The 18,749-nt window shown below is 43.7% G+C and overlaps 1 protein-coding gene across 1 annotated transcript in view; it reads right to left on the bottom strand.

Moving 5' to 3' along the window:
- ppid (peptidylprolyl isomerase D) overlaps positions 1-18,749 on the bottom strand; it is a 48,446-nt gene that overhangs the window by 23,375 nt on the left and 6,322 nt on the right. Inside the window, exons 2-4 of the mRNA XM_070871780.1 lie at positions 2,035-2,175; positions 1,816-1,922; positions 689-877 (exon numbers count right to left, since the gene is read on the bottom strand). Of these exons, the coding sequence (XP_070727881.1) occupies positions 689-877; positions 1,816-1,922; positions 2,035-2,175 (437 nt within the window). The remainder of the gene's footprint in view (positions 1-688; positions 878-1,815; positions 1,923-2,034; positions 2,176-18,749) is intronic.

Here is an 18,749-nt window from a genome sequence, read left to right on the forward strand (position 1 = left end):
TTGGATTGTTTCTTAGAACAGTATGTTACAGAACCTACAAGGGAGCAAGCTATCTTCGATCTGGTCCTGTGCAATGAGACAGGAATAATAAACAATCTCCTCGTAAAAGATCCTCTCGGAATGAGTGATCACAGTATGGTTGAATTTGTAATACAGATTGAGGGTGAGGAAGTAGTGTCTCAAACGAGCGTACTATGCTTAAACAAAGGGGACTACAGTGGGATGAGGGCAGAGTTAGCTAAAGTAGACTGGAAACACAGAGTAACCAAACGGTGGCACAATTGAGGAACAGTGGAGGACTTTTAAGGAACTTTTTCATAGTGCTCAACAAAAATATATTCCAGTGAAAAAGAAGGAAAAGGGGAGGAGGTTAAAATAGCCTCATCTCAATTAAAAAATGTTTTCTTTGTAAAGTTAATTAACTATTTTGGTCACTGAAGACCAGGAAATAGCATTATTGGGGAAAATATTTGTACATTACACCTTTATCATTAAACCGGAGAACATCTCATCTCAGCAACCAACTCACGACCACTTTGCTCAAAATTGGTCATGTTAAATCTAAAATTGTTCATTAAGCAACAAGAGGTAAATGTCAGATTTTAAACATTACATAAATTAAAATATAAGCATTAAGCTATATCTGAAACTATTATTCTGTGCGTTTTGGTTATTTTTTTCTTCTCACCTTTACAGGCTTCTCATCTTTCACCTCTACATTTTCCAGCATCTTTATCACTCCCATTCCCTTCAGCGCCCGACCAAAAACCACATGTTTGTTGTCCAGATGAGGAGTAGGCACTGTTGTAATGAAGAACTGTGAACCATTGGTGTTTGGTCCTGCGTTGGCCATGCTGAGCAGTCCTACCTGATCATGCTGCAAGGATAGAGAGAGAAATATCTTGTGTGAAGAACAAATACCAGAATCTTCATTTTAATAATACAAAATTAAGCCATAAAGAAACTATAAAAAATGCAATTTTACATGTGTACTAAATTGAGTAACAGATAGATCAGAGCACAATGATTTTGCTTTTTCATTTCCATGCAAATATATTTGTCAGCTACATTTACTTGATGAATCTGTCCATTAATATAGTAAGATTTATCTATGGCTAAGACAATATGGTTTAAAAAAAAAGGTTCACGTTCATATACAACCACTGGGGGGAGTTCTTTTCAATATCTCAGACAGTTTTATGCCAGTAATTTGTGATATAAATGTGCAAGAGCTCAAATGTGAGGGCAGAAGTGGATAAAACTTTTTCTTGCTCAATGTCAGTGCTGAAAAATGTAACTTTTTCATGCCACGCACAACTGTGTAAACATCCCCAGGTCAGGGTATTGCACGATTAGACGAAGAGTAAAGTTCCCTCTACTCAACAATGTGGTTCGGCCTTAAACCCCAGAAGGTCAATCTTTACTGAGTCAGTGCGAGAGTTTCCAATTATCATTTTGTGTTAAATTGTACCGAGTCCATGCACATTGGATTAAGGCCAAACTCTTCATGTACGACCCCTGCAGACAGAGGAGACGTTCAACTTATCAGCTTGAGCTAGATTTGAATCTCTGTCCCAGAGGCAAATAACAAGAATCTAATCTCATTGGGTTATGTTATTGTTGATCAAGTCAAACAGCTATTGTTATAACTACACGATGGGCCTTCATATCATGATGCAGAACGTTATGTGGCATTTTACACATTCCATGGAAAATTGGCACATATCCAAATCCCAAAATCCATTATCTATTACCATTGATTCACTGTTCTAGCTACTATACAAGTATTTACTACCCACTCCCTTCTTTTTTAACCTTGTAATGAAAGTTTTCATCTTCAAATTTCTCTCCATAGATACTTTCTCCTCCAGTTCCATTCTGATTGGAAAAGTCTCCTCCCTGGATCATAAACTGCTTTATAACTGAAAAGATTAGAAAGAATTATTTCAATTTTTTTATCATCATTTGCATGCACGGTTATTTTAAAGCGGAGAGTCACATATTCATGGTGCCATAGTGCATCAACTGACTTACTCCTGTGGAAAGGGCAGCCTTTGAAATGCAAAGGTTTTCCAGTCGTTGGTCCAATTCCCTTCTCTCCAGTGCATAAAGCTCGGAAATTCTCAGCCGTTTTAGGGCAGACATCAGCAAACAGCTCCAGAACTATCCGTCCAACTACAACAATAAAGATACTGCACATTAGATCTCAGACAAAGGGACTTCTGCAGAAAAAGGTATATGCTGAATAAAATATTTCAGTCAATGAAATCCACAGGAAATCTAACAGTTGAGCTAGTCACTATCAGCATTGTACATCTCTGTGCATCCACTCGACTTGATGGTTAACTTTCTTCAAGAGCAGTCCTTTTTAAAAAAGAGCTGATCAACCATGTTAATTAAGATTTTGATGACAAAAATGTTTTCCTTGTTAATAATACCGAACCAGATTACATCAATTTACGCTGGTGCAGACTCGATGGGCCGAATGGCCTCCTTCTGTGCTGTACTATTCTAGGATTTTATACTTGATATGGAGTTGCACTGCACCACACAATTAAATTCTGGTGAAGTTTGTTAACCTAAAAATCTGTGAGAGATTAGCTATTAAGTTTTTCACCCATTCCCATAAACAGATATTATGCTCCCTGCAAATTAGAGTGTGTCTTATAATACAGTAAATATAGCAAAACTCACGGGTTGAACAAAGTTCCATAGTCACTTATACTCCAGCTTACTGGACAGAGCAAGTGCCACCAACTTAATTTCATTAGGTAAAAAAATGAACACTATCAGGCCACGATTTAAGCTATAAATTACAAGACAGGAATTAAATAAGTATATAATTACAGCAATTACAAACTTTAGTAAGCAAGACAACCATCCATCTCGAAAAACAATGGTGCAAGCACCAAAACAGTTTGCCATGCTGCAACATCATAAGAGTCCAATTCTCAAACGGAAGACTTTGCCACAGATGGTGCAGGTGTAAATCACAGTGCCAGATGATGAAGCTCGCAAAGGATTAAGTTAAGACCGGATCCACTTTCCTCTTCACTCCCTTCCTTTACTCTCAGCCACATCTCTTCAGCCTTTTAGGGTCCCTGATACAGCATAGCCCTCTCATGTGGTCTCTTGTTAGCTTGTTCTTCCCAGTTTGCAGTATTGATGTTGAAAGTTTTCAAATCCCTCTTGCAAAAAAGTCTTCAAACCAGAGACTAAGTTGGCCCAGTTGCCTTGAAGCATCGGCAAGTTCCCCATGCAAAAGATCCTGTGGAATATGCCAATATAGATGACCAAGCCACCAGAGGCATCTGTATTTGAGAAAAGTTAATGGTCTTGCCAAATTAGCTTTATAAACTTTATTATTTAGTAAATGTCATATTCAACCAAGACCCTTCTCCTGCGTGAGCCCTCAATATAAAACTGACCCCAAAAACAACAGAGCCTCTCATTAGCCTTTGCCTCTATGGTCTCAGATTGACTAGTGAACAGGTCAGAGGTTACATAGAATTTACAGCACAGAAACAGACCATTCAGCCCCAACTGGCCCATGCCAGTGTTTATGTTCCACATGAGATACCTCCCACTCGACTTCATCTACTAACCTTATCAACATATCCTTTTATTCTTGTCTCCATCATGTGCTCATCTATCTTGCCTTTAAATGCATCTATACTATTCGTCTCAACTACTACTTGTGGTGTGAGTTCCACAGTCTAAAACATGCTCAGCAACAACAACTTGTATTTATAAGGCGCCTCTAATGCAGTAAAACGTCCTAAGGAGCTTCACGGTAGCATTATCAAACAGAATTTGGCACCGAGCCACATAAGGAGATATTAGGATAGATGACCAAAAGTTTGGTCAAAGAGCTAGATTTTAAGGAGTGTCATAAAGGAGGAAAGAGACGTAGAGAGGCAGAGGTTTAGATGAGGAATTCCAGAGCTTAGGGCTTCGGCAGTTGAAGGCAAGGCTGCCAATAGTGGAGCGATTAAAATCAGGGATACGCAAGAGATCTGAATCGGAGGAGCACAGATATCTCAGAGGGTTGTAGGGCAGGAGGAGGTTACAGAGATAGGGAGGGGCGAAGCCAGGTGGGATTTGAAAACAAGAATGAGAACCTCAGACAGTCTCTCTGGATAAAGAAGTTTCTACTGAATTTATCATTGACTATCTTATTATTATGGCACCTAGTTTTGGTTGCCAAATATAAGCCCAAAACCCCTGGCTACAAGACAGTCCACCAAATAGATTACAAAGAGTTATGGCCCTGCCTCTAAGAGGGACTAACTCATTTTGTTGCACATACCAAGCCTAGATCACTTCATTCCAAAGATATCTTGTGCTCCACAGAAACAAGATCCGGGTTTTGCACAATTGCTTAGCAACGATTGGCATTAAGCAAGTGATCATAGATTTGGCATTTTCCTGATAATGAGCAAATGAGTAATCACCAGCTGAATCCTGTGATTGTCACACCACTTTGTTAGAAGAGAACAGTTCACAGACTGATTCATACGGACAATGACGTTATTCTTCTGCCCTAATAATGTGGCATCATCTCAAAATAGCAAACTGTTAGAGCTGAATCTTAACTATATTGAAAGCAAAGTGATGTAGTCGCTGTGTCAAAGTATCTACTGATCTATAAGAGGCACTGCTAATTTCATCAAACCATTCTTGTTTTTTTTGACCCCAGTGTTGAAAGGCTAACATCCTCATCAGCAAACATGCAGGTGAAATTGCAAATATCAAATATCTCTTCCTGTAAAAGTACAGCTATTTCTAGAAGTGTAGTAGAGTTGTGCCTCAAATAATATAATACATCTCTTCAGGTTTGCTGGATAGGATCAGCCAATCATTGTTCACCACATGCAACCAGTAATTTCCGCAGCATGGTGTACTTTATGTGATCAGTTATACACACTCTCTTTTATGAGCAAATGAGTGATATGAAACATTTCAGCAACATCAAGTTACGCTGTACAGTATTTGTACGTACAAACTAAACAGCCATGTCCACTGGCGGACTCACTTCGAAAGTTGTGGAAATAAGAATCTGCAAGCCTTTCCGGCATCCTACCCACTTTCTTCCATGTCACGTATTCCTGTGAATGGGGTGGTACGAAACTGGTTTCCCAAACTGCATTAGTCACTCAATACTACAAACTTACAGCTGACTTTACAGTACATGCTGTCCAAAGAGCATTCAAACTTTTCCTGTAGTAGTACAAGTTAAATTCCCATAATCAAATTTTGCAGTTCAAGCAAAAGCAGCCACTTCTTCACATAATGGTGGAATTGTTGTTGCAACTGTGGGAGCAGCAGGTACTTCCAAAATGTCAATTTTTAAAATGTGTTGCAGATGGTGCTGATTAGAGTAACATCCCATAGTGCTTCTACAGCTTAGGTAGAAGTGGATCATCCATTAGTCAACTAATTAACCCCATCAGGAGCACAGCGAAGTAATATACCCGACAATCCTAAACTCAACTGGTAAGCGTCCATATTTAAATGAATGAAAAAAATAAGCTTGCTGAATTTTGAAGAGTGCTGACAACTTAAGATAGCCTTTTAATTGCATTTTATGGACCTATAAATTAAACCTTGCATCATCGCTTGGGCACTATTGCACAATTTCTTACATCTTTGCGGGGTGGGGAATGTACCTTGGAACAAATAAAGACAGGACATGTTCAGTGGATTAAAGCCGTGCTACATCCAGAAAAGAACCTCTCTGAACATTCCCCACAAGCAGATTTAAATGAATTTTTTCATCCCTTGCCTGGATTTTAAAGGTGTTCACATATTGACCAGGACCTCATGAATAAAAGATTTTACCCACATACATCACTCGGCTTAGTACAAATTTCCCCTCGACTCGAGAGAACAGTGTTATATTAAGGAACACCACGTGTATGAAATCAGTGAACCATTCTTTTTGCTGCAAGGTGACTTTTCTGTAACTTGCGTGTTCATTGACATTTTTGAAATGTCAACCCTCTCATCTGTAATTATTTTGTCAACACCCATGAATGGCTGAAAAAGAAAACATATTTCTGTAACTATATAGCAAGACAGCAAATTTAGCTTAATAGATACTTTTGTATTAACTGAAATATAATTTTCCTAGGGGGGGAACATTTGACCCTATCCAATCAGAGATACTGGGTTCCCTAAATCAGTGGTGGGCAAAATACGGCCTGCGGGCCATATCCAGCCCGCCAAATCATTTTATCTGGCCCGTTGGATGGGACAGAAACAGAACACGAGACAGAGCTCGAGCTGCACATTCATCTATCCACTTTCACTTCTCATGGATCAGAGATAGACCCAAACTGCAGCCAAGGAAAAACCATAGTAATACTTCATTCAAATTAATAATTCTCAAGCGCAATTCTCCCTGGTCCAATCTTAAAAGGATCCGTTCCTTGATTCTGGGCCCCAATGGTGGGAGGTCCGTACCCAGAATGCACTGCGTTCTCTAATATGACCTAGCCATTTTAGAGTGGTATCATGGCTGCTCATCTCCACAATTTTTTTACCAAAGAAAGTGCATCTTTCCTCTCCCTCAGAGTACGACGGCAGTGGAGTTTTCATCTGGCACCATTTGGGACGACGTTAGTAATCTTTGCAGAGTGACATAAGGATGACTGAGGTGGGGAATTGATGCTGACACAGGCTCTAAAGAGGTTTCAGTTCTATTTCACAGCACTGATTTACTGAGACCAGAAGATACCATAACATTTTCAACTTTTACCTTTGATTCATTTCTAAGCAATATCGAATACATGTTGTGTATGTAAGATTGCATCTGATTATCTGAATTTATGTTTATGCAATGCTTATGTTTATGCAGTGTTCCCTCTAATTTTTTTTCACGCACAGTCCCTTTAAATTTGCTGCACCGCCAGCCACTCTGCAGCCGCGCATGCACAGTATCTCTTCCAGCTGCAGGAGTTGGGGAGCGCCCTGCGTGGGTACGTGCGATTATTGCACGATCGTGCAGCCACGTGCCTAAGGGGGAAACATTGGTGGGTGGCCCCCAACAGCTCACCAAAATTTGTTAAGTGACCCTCCAGTCCAAGTAATTGCCCACCCCTGCTCTAAATCATCCCCAAGCAATTTTGCACAGACCTCTCGTATCGCCCTTGGAAACCCGTATTTTTATGCTTTTGGTCCCCAATTGAAACCTCGGCTAAACAAATGCCAGTCCATGCGCATACTTTCTAGCAGAGGTCATCAGGTAGCTATGAAGGACAAAAACCCCTGGCTGATTTCTCCTGTCCCAAGCTCAGGACGTTGAAGCCCACTGTGGTACCTCTACAACTATTCTCACATAGATTAGTTAAATCAGCACAGGCCAGTGATCAAAACTGGATGTTGCAGGTCTGTGCAGCTCAGGACTAAACTACACCATGCATTTACTCAGAGCTCTTAGGGGAAGCACCTAATATCACTCTTCTGCTTCAAGACACACTTATTTAGAAATCCACACAAGCAAGATCTGATATTTTCAATATAGAAAGAAAGAACCTGCATTTATACAGTGTCTTTCACGACCTCAGGATGTCCCAAAGCACTTTACAGCAAATTAAGTAAATGTTTAACTGTAGTTACTGTTGCAATGTAGTGTGTTGATAGTAGAATACCAGTACCTCTCCCAAATTGTTATTCATGCGTATGCCTTGTCAGACTATTCATCCACAGGGGTATTGCAACTAAGCTCATCTCCTGTCTTCACCCACTGTTGCCCTAGTCACTCCTGCCTTTTGAAACTCCCTGGGCAAATCCCTCCAGCTTTTAACTTCAAAACTCTTTGGTATGCCTTTTGATCCCCGCCCCGATGAGCTCCTGATTCTTTTTTCTCCTCCTGTTCCACAGCCATTGATTTTCCTCATGCTAGAAGATATATTCTTGTATGTGAAGTATACTGAAGAAATGCACACTGAGTAGTGATGAGGAGTGAGACTGTCAGTTTGAATCATACGGTACAGGTGGCCATTTGGCATGCTCTTTGAAACAGCTATGTAATTAGTCCCACTCCTCTACTCTTTACCCAAATCCCTGCATTTTTCTTTTTCAAGTATATCCATCATAGAATCATAAAAGTTTACGGCATTAGCCGGAATCTTCCCAGCCCTGCGATTGCGGGTTTGGAGGCGGGCCCGCTGACAAAATGGCCCTGCTTGACAGCAGAACGGAATCCCGTGCTGAACCCGCCTCCATGTCAGTTTCTCAACTGTCGGTTCTGCATGCAGATCGCAGACCCGACATGAAGCGGCGGGTCAGTTAATTAAGGTAGTTGAATGCAACTTAAGAGGATTAAAAGCAGGCACTTACAATTTTACCAACATTTGACAAGTTTGCCGTCCCCTCGGGCTTCATGCCAGGTAAGTGGAGTTCGGGTTCTCCATGACTCTCCATTACTTTGGCTAGTTGACAGCTGCAGATGTGGTATAAAAGCTACCATTTCACAGCTGTTCACTTTCCAATGCTGAAGCCTTCAGGATTTGGAAGAAACTTTTGGGCTGCATACAGTTTGGAAGTGTTTGTAGTGAACTCTCTATTCACTGTCACCTCCTTGGAGCAACCTCTCTCACCACTGACAGATTGTTTCTGTCATCTCAACCTCACCTGCCATCTATTCCAGCATCATCAGTGCACTTGAAAAAAATCTCACCACAATCAACCCAACACCAACATCACTAAACACACCAGCATCACTAAACACCACCAACCATCGCCGCAATCAACTGATGCTGCACAGGACACAGGACATTAGCACACGACCACATTGCTGCCCGGGAGGCCAGGGATAGCCTCACCATGGGCACATCTACTTCACTTGACGCTGTACATCCTGGCTGACACATGATGTGCCAGGTTGGCACCACCCCACGCCAGCTCCTGCAATGTCCAAGCCATTCCTTTCACACATGACCATTACTGGGGGGAGGGTACTCTTATGTCTCACCATTCACTACACTTCATTAAGCCAGTTCCAAAGATGCCCATTTGGCCCCTCGAACTTGCTCTGCCATTTAATAAGATCATGGCTGATCCAATGGTGGACTCAGCTCCACTTCACTGCCCGCTCCCCATAACCCTTTATTCCCATATCGTTCAAAAATCTATATCTCTGCCTTAAGTATATTCAATGACCCAGCCTCCACAGATCTCTGGGGCAGAGAATTGCATAGATTTATAACCCTAAGAAATTTCTCCTCATATCAGTTTTAAATGGGCGGCCCCTTATTCTCAGACTAGGCCCCTTAGTCTTAGTTTCGCCTATGTGGAAATATCGTCTCTGCATACACCTTGTCGAGCCCTCTTCATTATTTCGATAAGATCTCCTCTCATTCTTCTGAACTCCAATGAGTATAGGCCCAGCCTACTCGAACCTATCTTCATAAGTCAACCCCCTCATCTCTGGAATCAACCTAGTAAACCTTCTCTGAACAGCCTCCAATTCAAGTATATCCTCCCTTAAATATGGAGACCAAAACTGTACGCAGTACTCTATGCGTGGCCTCACCAATACCCTGTACAGTTGTAGCAGGACTTCTCTGCTTTTATACTCTATCCCCCTTGCAATAAAGGCCAACATTCCATTTGCCTTCCTGATCACTTGCTTTCCCACCAAATCCCACTTTCCAGCTTTTGGTCTGTAGCCTTGTAGGTTACGGCACTTCAAGTGCATATCCAAGTACTATTTAAATGCGATGAGCGGTTCTGCCTCTACCACCTTTCAGGCAGTGAGTTCCAGACCCCCATCAACCTCTGGGTGAAAAAAATTCGCAACTCCCCTCTAATCAATCATTCTACCAATTACTTTAAATCTATTCCCCCTGATTATTGACCTCTCTGCTAGAGAAAATAGGTCCTTCCTCTCCACTCATCTCGGTCCTTCATAATTTTATACACCTCAATCAGGTCTCCCTTCAGCCTCCTCTGTTCCAAAGAAAACAACCCCAACCTATCCAATCTTTCCTCATCGCTAAAATTCTCCAATCCTGGCAACATCCTTGTAAATCTCCTGTGTGCCCTCTCATCTTTCCTGTAACATGGTGACCAGAACTGTACGCAGTACTCTAGCTGTGGTTTAATTAGCGTTTTATTCAGTTCAAGCATAACCTCCCTTCTCTCATATTCTATGCCTCAGTTAAAGAAAAGTATCCCGTATGCCTTCTTAACCACCTTATCTAACTGTGGGGATCTGTGGACATGCACTCCAAGGTCCCTCTGTTCCTCTACACTTCAAAGTACAGGTTATCCTATTATTTATTGTATATTCCCTTGCCTGGTTAGTCCTCCCCAAATGCACAATACCTCACACTTCTCCAGACCAAATTGCATTTGCTACTTTTCTGCCCAGTCCATTAATATCTTCCTGCAATCTACAACTTTCTTCCTTATCAACTACACAGCCAACTTTTTATCATCTGCAAACTTCTTAAATCATGCCCCCTACACTGAAGTCTAAATCATTGAGCAAAAAGCAAGGGGCCTGGTATTAAGCCCTGTGGAACCCCAGGTCACAAACACCTACTGACCATTACCCGCTGCTTTCTGCCACTGAGCCAATTTTGGATCCAACTTGCCACTTTCCCTTAGAACACGAACATAAGAACATAAGAGCAGGAGTAGGCCATTCGGCCCCTCGAGCCTGTTCCGCCATTCAATAAGATCATGGCTGATCTTCTACCTCAACTCCACTTTCCTGTACTATCCCCATATCCCTTGATTCCCTTAATATCCAAAAAATATATTGATCTCCGTCTTGAATATACTCGAAGAATGAGCCTGCACAGCCTTCCAAAGATTCACCACCCTCAGTGAAGAAATTTCTCCTCATCTCAGTCCTAAATGGCCGACCCCTTATTGTGAAACTATGACCCCTGGTACTAGACTCCTCAGCCAGAGGAAACATCCTCCCTGCATCTACCCTGTAAGAATTCTGCATGTTTTAATTAGATCACCTCTCATTCTTCTAAACGCTTGAGAATATAGGCCTAGTCTACTCAATCTTTCTTCATAGGACAATCTCCCAATCCCAGGAATCAGTTTGGTGAACCTTCATTGCACCCCCTCTATGGCAAGTATATCCTTCCTTAGGTAAGGAGACCAAAACTGTACACAATACTCTAGGGTGCAATCTCACCAAGGCCCTATATAATTGCAGTAAGATGTCTTTACTCTTACACTCAAATCCTCTTATAAATAAAGGCCAACATACCATTTGCTTTTTTAATTGCTTGCTGTACCTGCATGTTAACTTTCAGTGATTTGTGTACAAGGACATCCAGGTCCCTCTGAACACCAACATTTCCCAATCTCTCACCATTTAAAAAAATACCCTGCTTGTCTATATTTCCTACCAAAGTGGATAACTTCACATTTCTCCACATTATATTCCATTTGCCACGTTCTTGCCCACTCAGTTAGCCTGTCTGTTATCCCCTTGAAGTCTCTTTGCATCCTCTTCACAACTTACATTCCTGACCTAGGAGGGAACAGCTGAACAGCAGCGGGCAGCCAGCCATGAGAAACAACGCCGCCCCCCCCCCCCGCCCCCGACCTAGGAGGGAACACCCAAGGAGCAGCGGAGCATAAAAGAGCAGCAGCCCAGCCACCACAGGAAGCAGCACGAGCAGGTAAGAGAGGGTGACAAAGGAGAACAGGGCAACTACATTCGACGTGACAGGAAGGCAGGGAAGTGATTGGTTGGTGAGTTTTTCTCTCTTTTCTTGCTTTAAATTAAAGGGCCTTAAATTAGGGGCCGGGATTAATAACTAAAAACTAAAGGCTAGACTTTCCACTATGATTGCTATCACATATATCAAAAAATATGGGGCGATATCGCTGCTCTAGTCTCATCGGTGATCCACGATAGGCGTGAGGCAGACCAGTGCCACAAGCGGTGGAACAGTCTGGTTGCATCGGTAAGAGTAAGTATTCAATTATTACATTTTAAATTATAATGATGCACTGACTCATTAATTGGAATGTAAATCTGCCGGATTGTAATTAAGCTGGGTAATCTTGGGTAGCTTCCCTGCTAAGATTTGAACTGGGGTCGGAACGTGCGGCCTTTAAGTCTAATTTTGCTGAGATGCCTTACATTTAATCAACAGTATTCATTAATATTTAAAAGGAAAGCAGTGGAATCAGACAGACCGCAAACATTTGGCATTTCTACCACTTTCGTTTAGGAGAATTCTTGTGCGCTGTGAGCAAGTCTTTAACTTGGGCACTGTCTCCTTTTTGGTTATGTTGGTAGATGGGGTATGACTGAGCACTGAGGGGTCCGGTCACCTTTACCCAGACTATGCAAGTCTCTCCGGCTGCTGCCACTCACACAGTGACACAGCCTAGACTGGGGGAAGAGGTGCCCTAGCTCATTGTCTGCCCATGTCACGGTGCCCCCTCCTATTCCAGTCCTGTCAGACGAGTTCACCAGCGGTCTTGATTCCCCCCTGGGGGACCTCCATCGATTCTACCTCCCCTCAGGCACCGAATGGCACGGCCCGTGGATGGGGCCTTTCCTGGAGATTGTACACGAGATGTTTGGTGTCAAGCATTAGTTCATAAACACGATCTTATTAAATATTTTCTCTGAACGTAGATGTTATAACCATGCATCTTTTGTTGATACAAACCATATTAGCATACAACGGTAAAAGATGAATAGCATGTGGGGTGACTAATTGTGGATTACAATTATCTGTTGTGTTTCCGTAATAGTACCTAGACAATTAGCTATGCCATGCTCTTGTTACGTTTGCAGAGGAAGATATCCAAGAATCATGCCGAGCAGAGGTGGACTCCCCTGCTGAGCTGCACCCTCTGACCGACCTAGAAGAACGTGCCGCAGCATTAGTGGGCACCCATAATCGTGCAGATCCCGTTGCTGCACTATGTGAGCAAAGTGTAAAGCAGTGGTAAACCAGTGGTAATTTAAAGTAATTTAATGGCATTTGATTATAATATACGAATGATGTGATGTTATGTATGCAGTTTCTGTACTAGTGTTAATCAAATGTAACATCTCTCGTTCACATTTATTGCAGTAGTGTTGCTCCTCGTACATATGCCAGCGCAGCGCAAGCATTCTCATGCCTCCCCTTTTCTTCTAATAACCTCAATTATGTTTTCCAGCACCGCAAACACAACAGGTGGCCCCTGCACCAACACCTGTACCGCTGCAGGTCACCACCACGGATGACGACCACCAAAGTGAGGAGGAGGACGACGAAACAGAGCCTGATTTTTCATCTATGGTACCTGCAGCCACGTCAGCCTCAATGGATGAAGTAGCGGAGCCAAGCGGCTTGTAGCAAGCCACTCCAAGTCGTCCAGTGCCCACGCTGACCCCGCGGAGGTCGAGTCGGCGAGGTAGGCACGTGCTGCAACGGGCAGATATCAATGAGGACACGGTGTCAGTGTCAAGTGCGAGCGTCGACATAGGTCGAGAGCTCCTCCAGGCGCTTGGTGGGTTGACCGGCAACATTGCCACACTATCTGCGAGAATAACAGAGGGCATGGAGTTGCGGCAATGGGGTGAATGACCGACTGGCAATGTCTTGCGGCATGCGATAGTTTTGGGATACGGAACTGCACCCCAAAGTGCTGTAGCACCAATCAGCACAACAGATGCGAGACAGGAGGAAGAACTTCCTTCTGACTCGGAAGATGTTTCTTCGCAAACATCTTCTCCTCCATCCACTGAGGTCATTCTGCCGATGTCACCCCCCCCACCCCCACCCACAGCAGCAGCCCTGGACGTGCTCTGCTGCAAGACGTCTTTGTCTTGGTCCTATTACTCGGGGATTACATTGAAACAGAAATCTGCAGCGCAGGAGGCCATTTCAGCCCATCTTGTCCGCGCCTGCTGGAAAAGAGCCACATGCCCCTCGGTCAGCAGCCCTGAAGGTTACATATAAACCTATGAACAATGAACAATGGCGGAAAGGTAAAGAGCACCCAGCACAACCAGTCTGCCCCACACAACTGCGACACCCCTTGCACCAAAACAATCTACACTCCACCCCAACCGGAGCCATGTGATCTCCTGGGAGAGGCAAAAACCAGATAAAAACCCAGGCCAATTGGGGGAAAAGAAATCTGGGAAAATTCCTCTCCGACCCATCCAGGTGATCAAACTAGTCCAGGAGATCACCCTGGCCGTATTCGATTCGCTGCAGTACTTACCATCGTATCTGCGCCAGCCAACAAGAGGTTATCCTGTCTAATCCCACTTACCAGCTCTAGATCCATAACCCTGCAGGTTATGGCACTTCAAGTGCCTATCAGAGCACCTTTTAAATGTGCAGGGGGTTTCTGCATCCACCACCCTTACAGGCAGTGAGTTCCAGACGCCCACAACCCTCTACGTGAAGAAGTCTCCCCTCAAATCCCCTCTGAACCTTCCACCAACCACCTTAAAACTGTGTCTCCTCGTAATTGACCCCTCCACCAAGGGAAATAAATAGGCCCTTGCTATCCACTATATCCAGGCCCCTCAAAACTTTGTACACCTCAATGAGGTCTTCTCTGTTCCAATGAGAACAAATTCAGCCTATCCAATCTGTCCTCATAGCTAAGATTCTCCATTCCAGGCAGCATCCTAGTAAATCTCCTCTGCACCCTCTCTAGTTCAATCATGTCATTGCTATAATACGGCGACCAGAACTGCATGCAGTACTCCAGCTGTGGCCTCACCAGAGTATTATACAATTCAAGCATAACCTTCCTGCTCTTGTATTCTATGCCTCGGCCAATAAAGGCCAGCATTCTATATGCCTTCTTAACCACCTTATCCACCTGGCCTGCTACTTTCAGGGATCTGTGAACAAGCACTCCAAGGTTCCTTTGCTCAGCTACACTTTTAAGTGGCCTACCCGCTTAATGTGTATACCCTTTCCTTATTAGCCCTCCCAAAGTGCATTACCTCACACTTCTCTGAATTAAATTCCATTTCCCACTGCTCCAACCACCTGACCAGTAGATTGATATCCATGTAGTCCATGACTTTCCTCTTCATTATCAACCACACAGCCAATTCTTGTGTCATCTGCAACTTCTTAATCATACTCCCTCTATTCAAATCTAGATCATTGATGTATACCACAAAAAACAAGGGACCCAGTACTGAGCCCTGCGGAACCCCACTGGAAATAGCCTTCCAATCACAAAAACATCCATCAACCATTATCCTTTGCTTCCTACCTCTAAGCCAATTTTGGATCCAACTTGCCACTTTGCCCTCGATCCCATGGATTTTAACCTTCGTGACCAAACTACCATGTGGGACCTTGTCAAAATCTTTGCTAAAGTCCATTACACTACATCGTATGTATTGTGTTCCTAACACAGATGAGGCTGCGCATAGGGAGGTTAAAGTAACAGTGACCTCAGTCTTTAATAAGATACTCCAGAGTGAGGAACAGGCCTTAGGGGCTAGCTTATATACAGTGCTCCCAAGGGATGCTGGGATCTCTTGGGACTTCAGGGGATGAGCTTCCTGGTGGCAGAACATGGGAGTGTATGCTTTACAGATACACAACAGTATGCACTATCCTCATCGACCCTCCTGGTTACCTCCTCAAAAAAACTTAAATCAGGTTCGTCAAACACGATCTTCCCAAATCCGTGCTGACTGTCCCTAATTAATCCTTGCCTTTTCAAATGTTGATTTATCCTGTCTTTCAGGATTTTTTCCAATAATTTTCCCACCACTGAGGTTAGGCTGACAGGCCTGTAATTACTCGGCCTATCTCTTTCTCCCTTCTTAAACAAGGGTACTACATTAGCAGTCCTCCAGCACCATTCCCAAATCCAAAGTGAACTGGAAAATGATGGTCAAGGCCTCTTTTTCCTCTTTTACTTCGCATTTCATCCAGGCCTGGGGACTTATCTACTTTCAGAGCTGCTAAACCCTTTAATACCTCCCCTCTCACTAAGTTTATTTCATCCAGAATTTCACCTTGACAGCAGTATCTGCATTGCCTTTTTCCTTTGTGAAAACAAACGCAAAGTATTCATTAGAACCATACCAACATCTTCCACCTCCACACAAAGATTACCCGCGTGGTCTCTAATAGGCCCTACCCTTTCTTTAGTTATCCTTTTAATAAATTTATAGAACATCTTTGGGTTTTCTTTAATTTTACTAGCCAAGAATTTTTCATGCTCTCTCTTAGCATTCCTAATATCCTTTTTAATTTTAACTCTTCGCCTTCTATATTCCTCCAAAGATTCTACAGTATTTAGCTGTGGGAAATGGGGGGGTTACAACAAGGGAGGGGGGGGGGGGGAAGAGGAGGGGGTCAAGGTACAGGAAGGAAGCATGGCCGCAGGTGGGGGGCCATATATTATTGTTATTAAAAAAAAATTGTTGAAAAAAATTGTGGGAGGGTGTTGTTATATTGTGCTGCTAAAAAAATGTGTTCACTTGGGGGTTGGGGGTGTTATATAGATTTTGTTAAAAAAAATTACGTTGAATTATTTTAAAATTTTATTTAAGTTTACAATTGTTGTGAAGTATCTTCTAATAACGTACAGTAAAACATCAATACAATGGTTGGAAACACTGGCCAGGCAAGAATGAAACTTAATGCAATTGTAACTGTCACCAGCATAATTTCACGCAAAGCGTTCATTCACGAGCTGTTGATGCAGGAGTTTTGCAGTTACGTAACTACCATGGGGCTTTTCCAGTGGTGTGGGGGCAGGCGGGGGAGGTCGTGGGGGCATCGGTTCATCGCCAGTCTGATTGTCCTCCCCGAGGTCCTCACCCTCCTCCTCTTCCGCACCCCTCTCTCCTGAGGTGGACTGGTGGTCCCATCTGGCAATTGTTGTCCTGTCCTGATAGCTAGTTTATGTAACATGCAGTACACCACAATGAACTCAGCAACCTACTCAGGGTGGTATTGCAGATTGCCTCCTGGGTGGTCCAGGCATCTGAAGAACTGTTTCAATTGTCTTTGACGATATTGCGTGTAGCTATATGGCATTCGTTGTAGCGCTTCTGCTTCTGTCTGGGACTTAAGCTGGGGGGGCGGGGGGGGGAAATCATGAGCCAGCTGGCAAGGCCATATCTTTATCCCACAGCATCCAACCGTGACCATGTGGCTGGCTGTTACAGGTCAGAGACAGTGCTCTCATGCAAGTTGTGTGCACCGGAAATTTTGCATTTACTGCTATGATTATTTGCTTCTGGTCGACAACGAGTTGCACATTCAGGGAGCGGAATCCCTTTCAGTTCAAAAACACCTCTGCATCCTGTAAAGATGCTCGCAGGGCGATGTGCTTCCAGTCTCTATTGCTCCCTGCACCTTGGGGAAGTTTACTATTCGCAAGAAACCCAAAGCCCTCTCAGTCTGTGCCTCCCTGGTCATAGGGAAGCTTATAAAGTCCATCCTGCGTGCGTAAAGGGCTTCAGTCACCTGTCGAATGCAGCAATGTGTGGCATGCTGAGAGATACCGCAAATGTCACCAGCTAAGGCTTGAAAGGAACCCAATGCGTAGAAGTAAAGTGCCGCAGTAACCTGGATCTCAACGGGCAGTGCGGTCCTGATGGTGCTGGTAGGCTGCAGATCTCCCTTAATTAGCTGGCATATCTCACTGATGACCTCCTTTCAGAATCGCAGCCTTCTAACGCACTTGTTATCGAACAAGTCCAGGTATGATCGCTTATCCCTGTAAATACGTTGGGTGTAACGTCTCCTCCTCGTGAGCAGTCTGCCACCTCTTTGGACACAATGCTCTTCAAAAACCACCTCCCATCTCTATTCTGCAGCATGTGATTAGTCATCAATACTGGGCGATAATCCGGCACTAGTTTTGATTATAACCAGTATTCTCGGCCTTGCACGAGGATGATGTAATTCTTTTTTAAAAATACATCGGTCGATGCAGCTCATTCCTGTATGCCGAAAGTTGCGCCGACGATAAATGAGCTATAATCAGGTGCTACTTTCCATTTTTCATCAAAAATGGGCGTTAGCCTGAATCTCAGTGCTTATATGGGCGCCAAATGGGCGATGATGAGCCGAAAGTGTAGCACTAAATCTAATTACTTAAATACATTAGAGATGGCAGGGCAGACGATGCATCACTGCTGCAACATGTGGAAGCTGCTGGACACCATTGAGGTCCATGCGACCAAATCTGCAGCAAGTGTCTGCAGCTCAAGGAACTTCGACTCCGTGTTGATGAGCTGGAATCCGAGCTGCAGACACTACGACACATCAGGGAGGGGGAAGAGTTACCTGGATGCCGCAATCCAGGGGCTAGTCACACCAATTAGATTAATTAATTCAAATACGATTTTACGATCTGTGGTCAAGGACAGGAGGGTGAGTGAGTGAGGAAAGTATGGGGACTCAGGATGGAATAGCCACAGCCTTGTCCAACAGGTTCGAGAGCAGGGACGATGAGCAAACTGATCACAGCACCGTGGTACAGGGGGTCATTCAAGTGGGGGGAGTAAAATGAAACATTGTAGTGGTAGGGGACAGTATTATTAGGGGGATAGATACGGTTCTCTGCAGCCGAGAGCATGAGCCCCGAAGGCTGCGTTGTCTGCCCGCGGTCAGGATTAAGGACATCTCCTCAGGGCTGGAGAGGAACTTGGAGTGGGAGCGGGGGGAAGATCCAGTTGTCGTGGTCCACATGGGTACCAACACATAGAAAAAGGTTCTGCTGAGGGAGTATGAGCAGCTAGGGGTCAAATTAAAAAGCAG

This window comes from Pristiophorus japonicus, chromosome 2, assembly GCF_044704955.1.
Source record: "Pristiophorus japonicus isolate sPriJap1 chromosome 2, sPriJap1.hap1, whole genome shotgun sequence".
Lineage (NCBI taxonomy): Eukaryota > Metazoa > Chordata > Chondrichthyes > Pristiophoridae > Pristiophorus > Pristiophorus japonicus.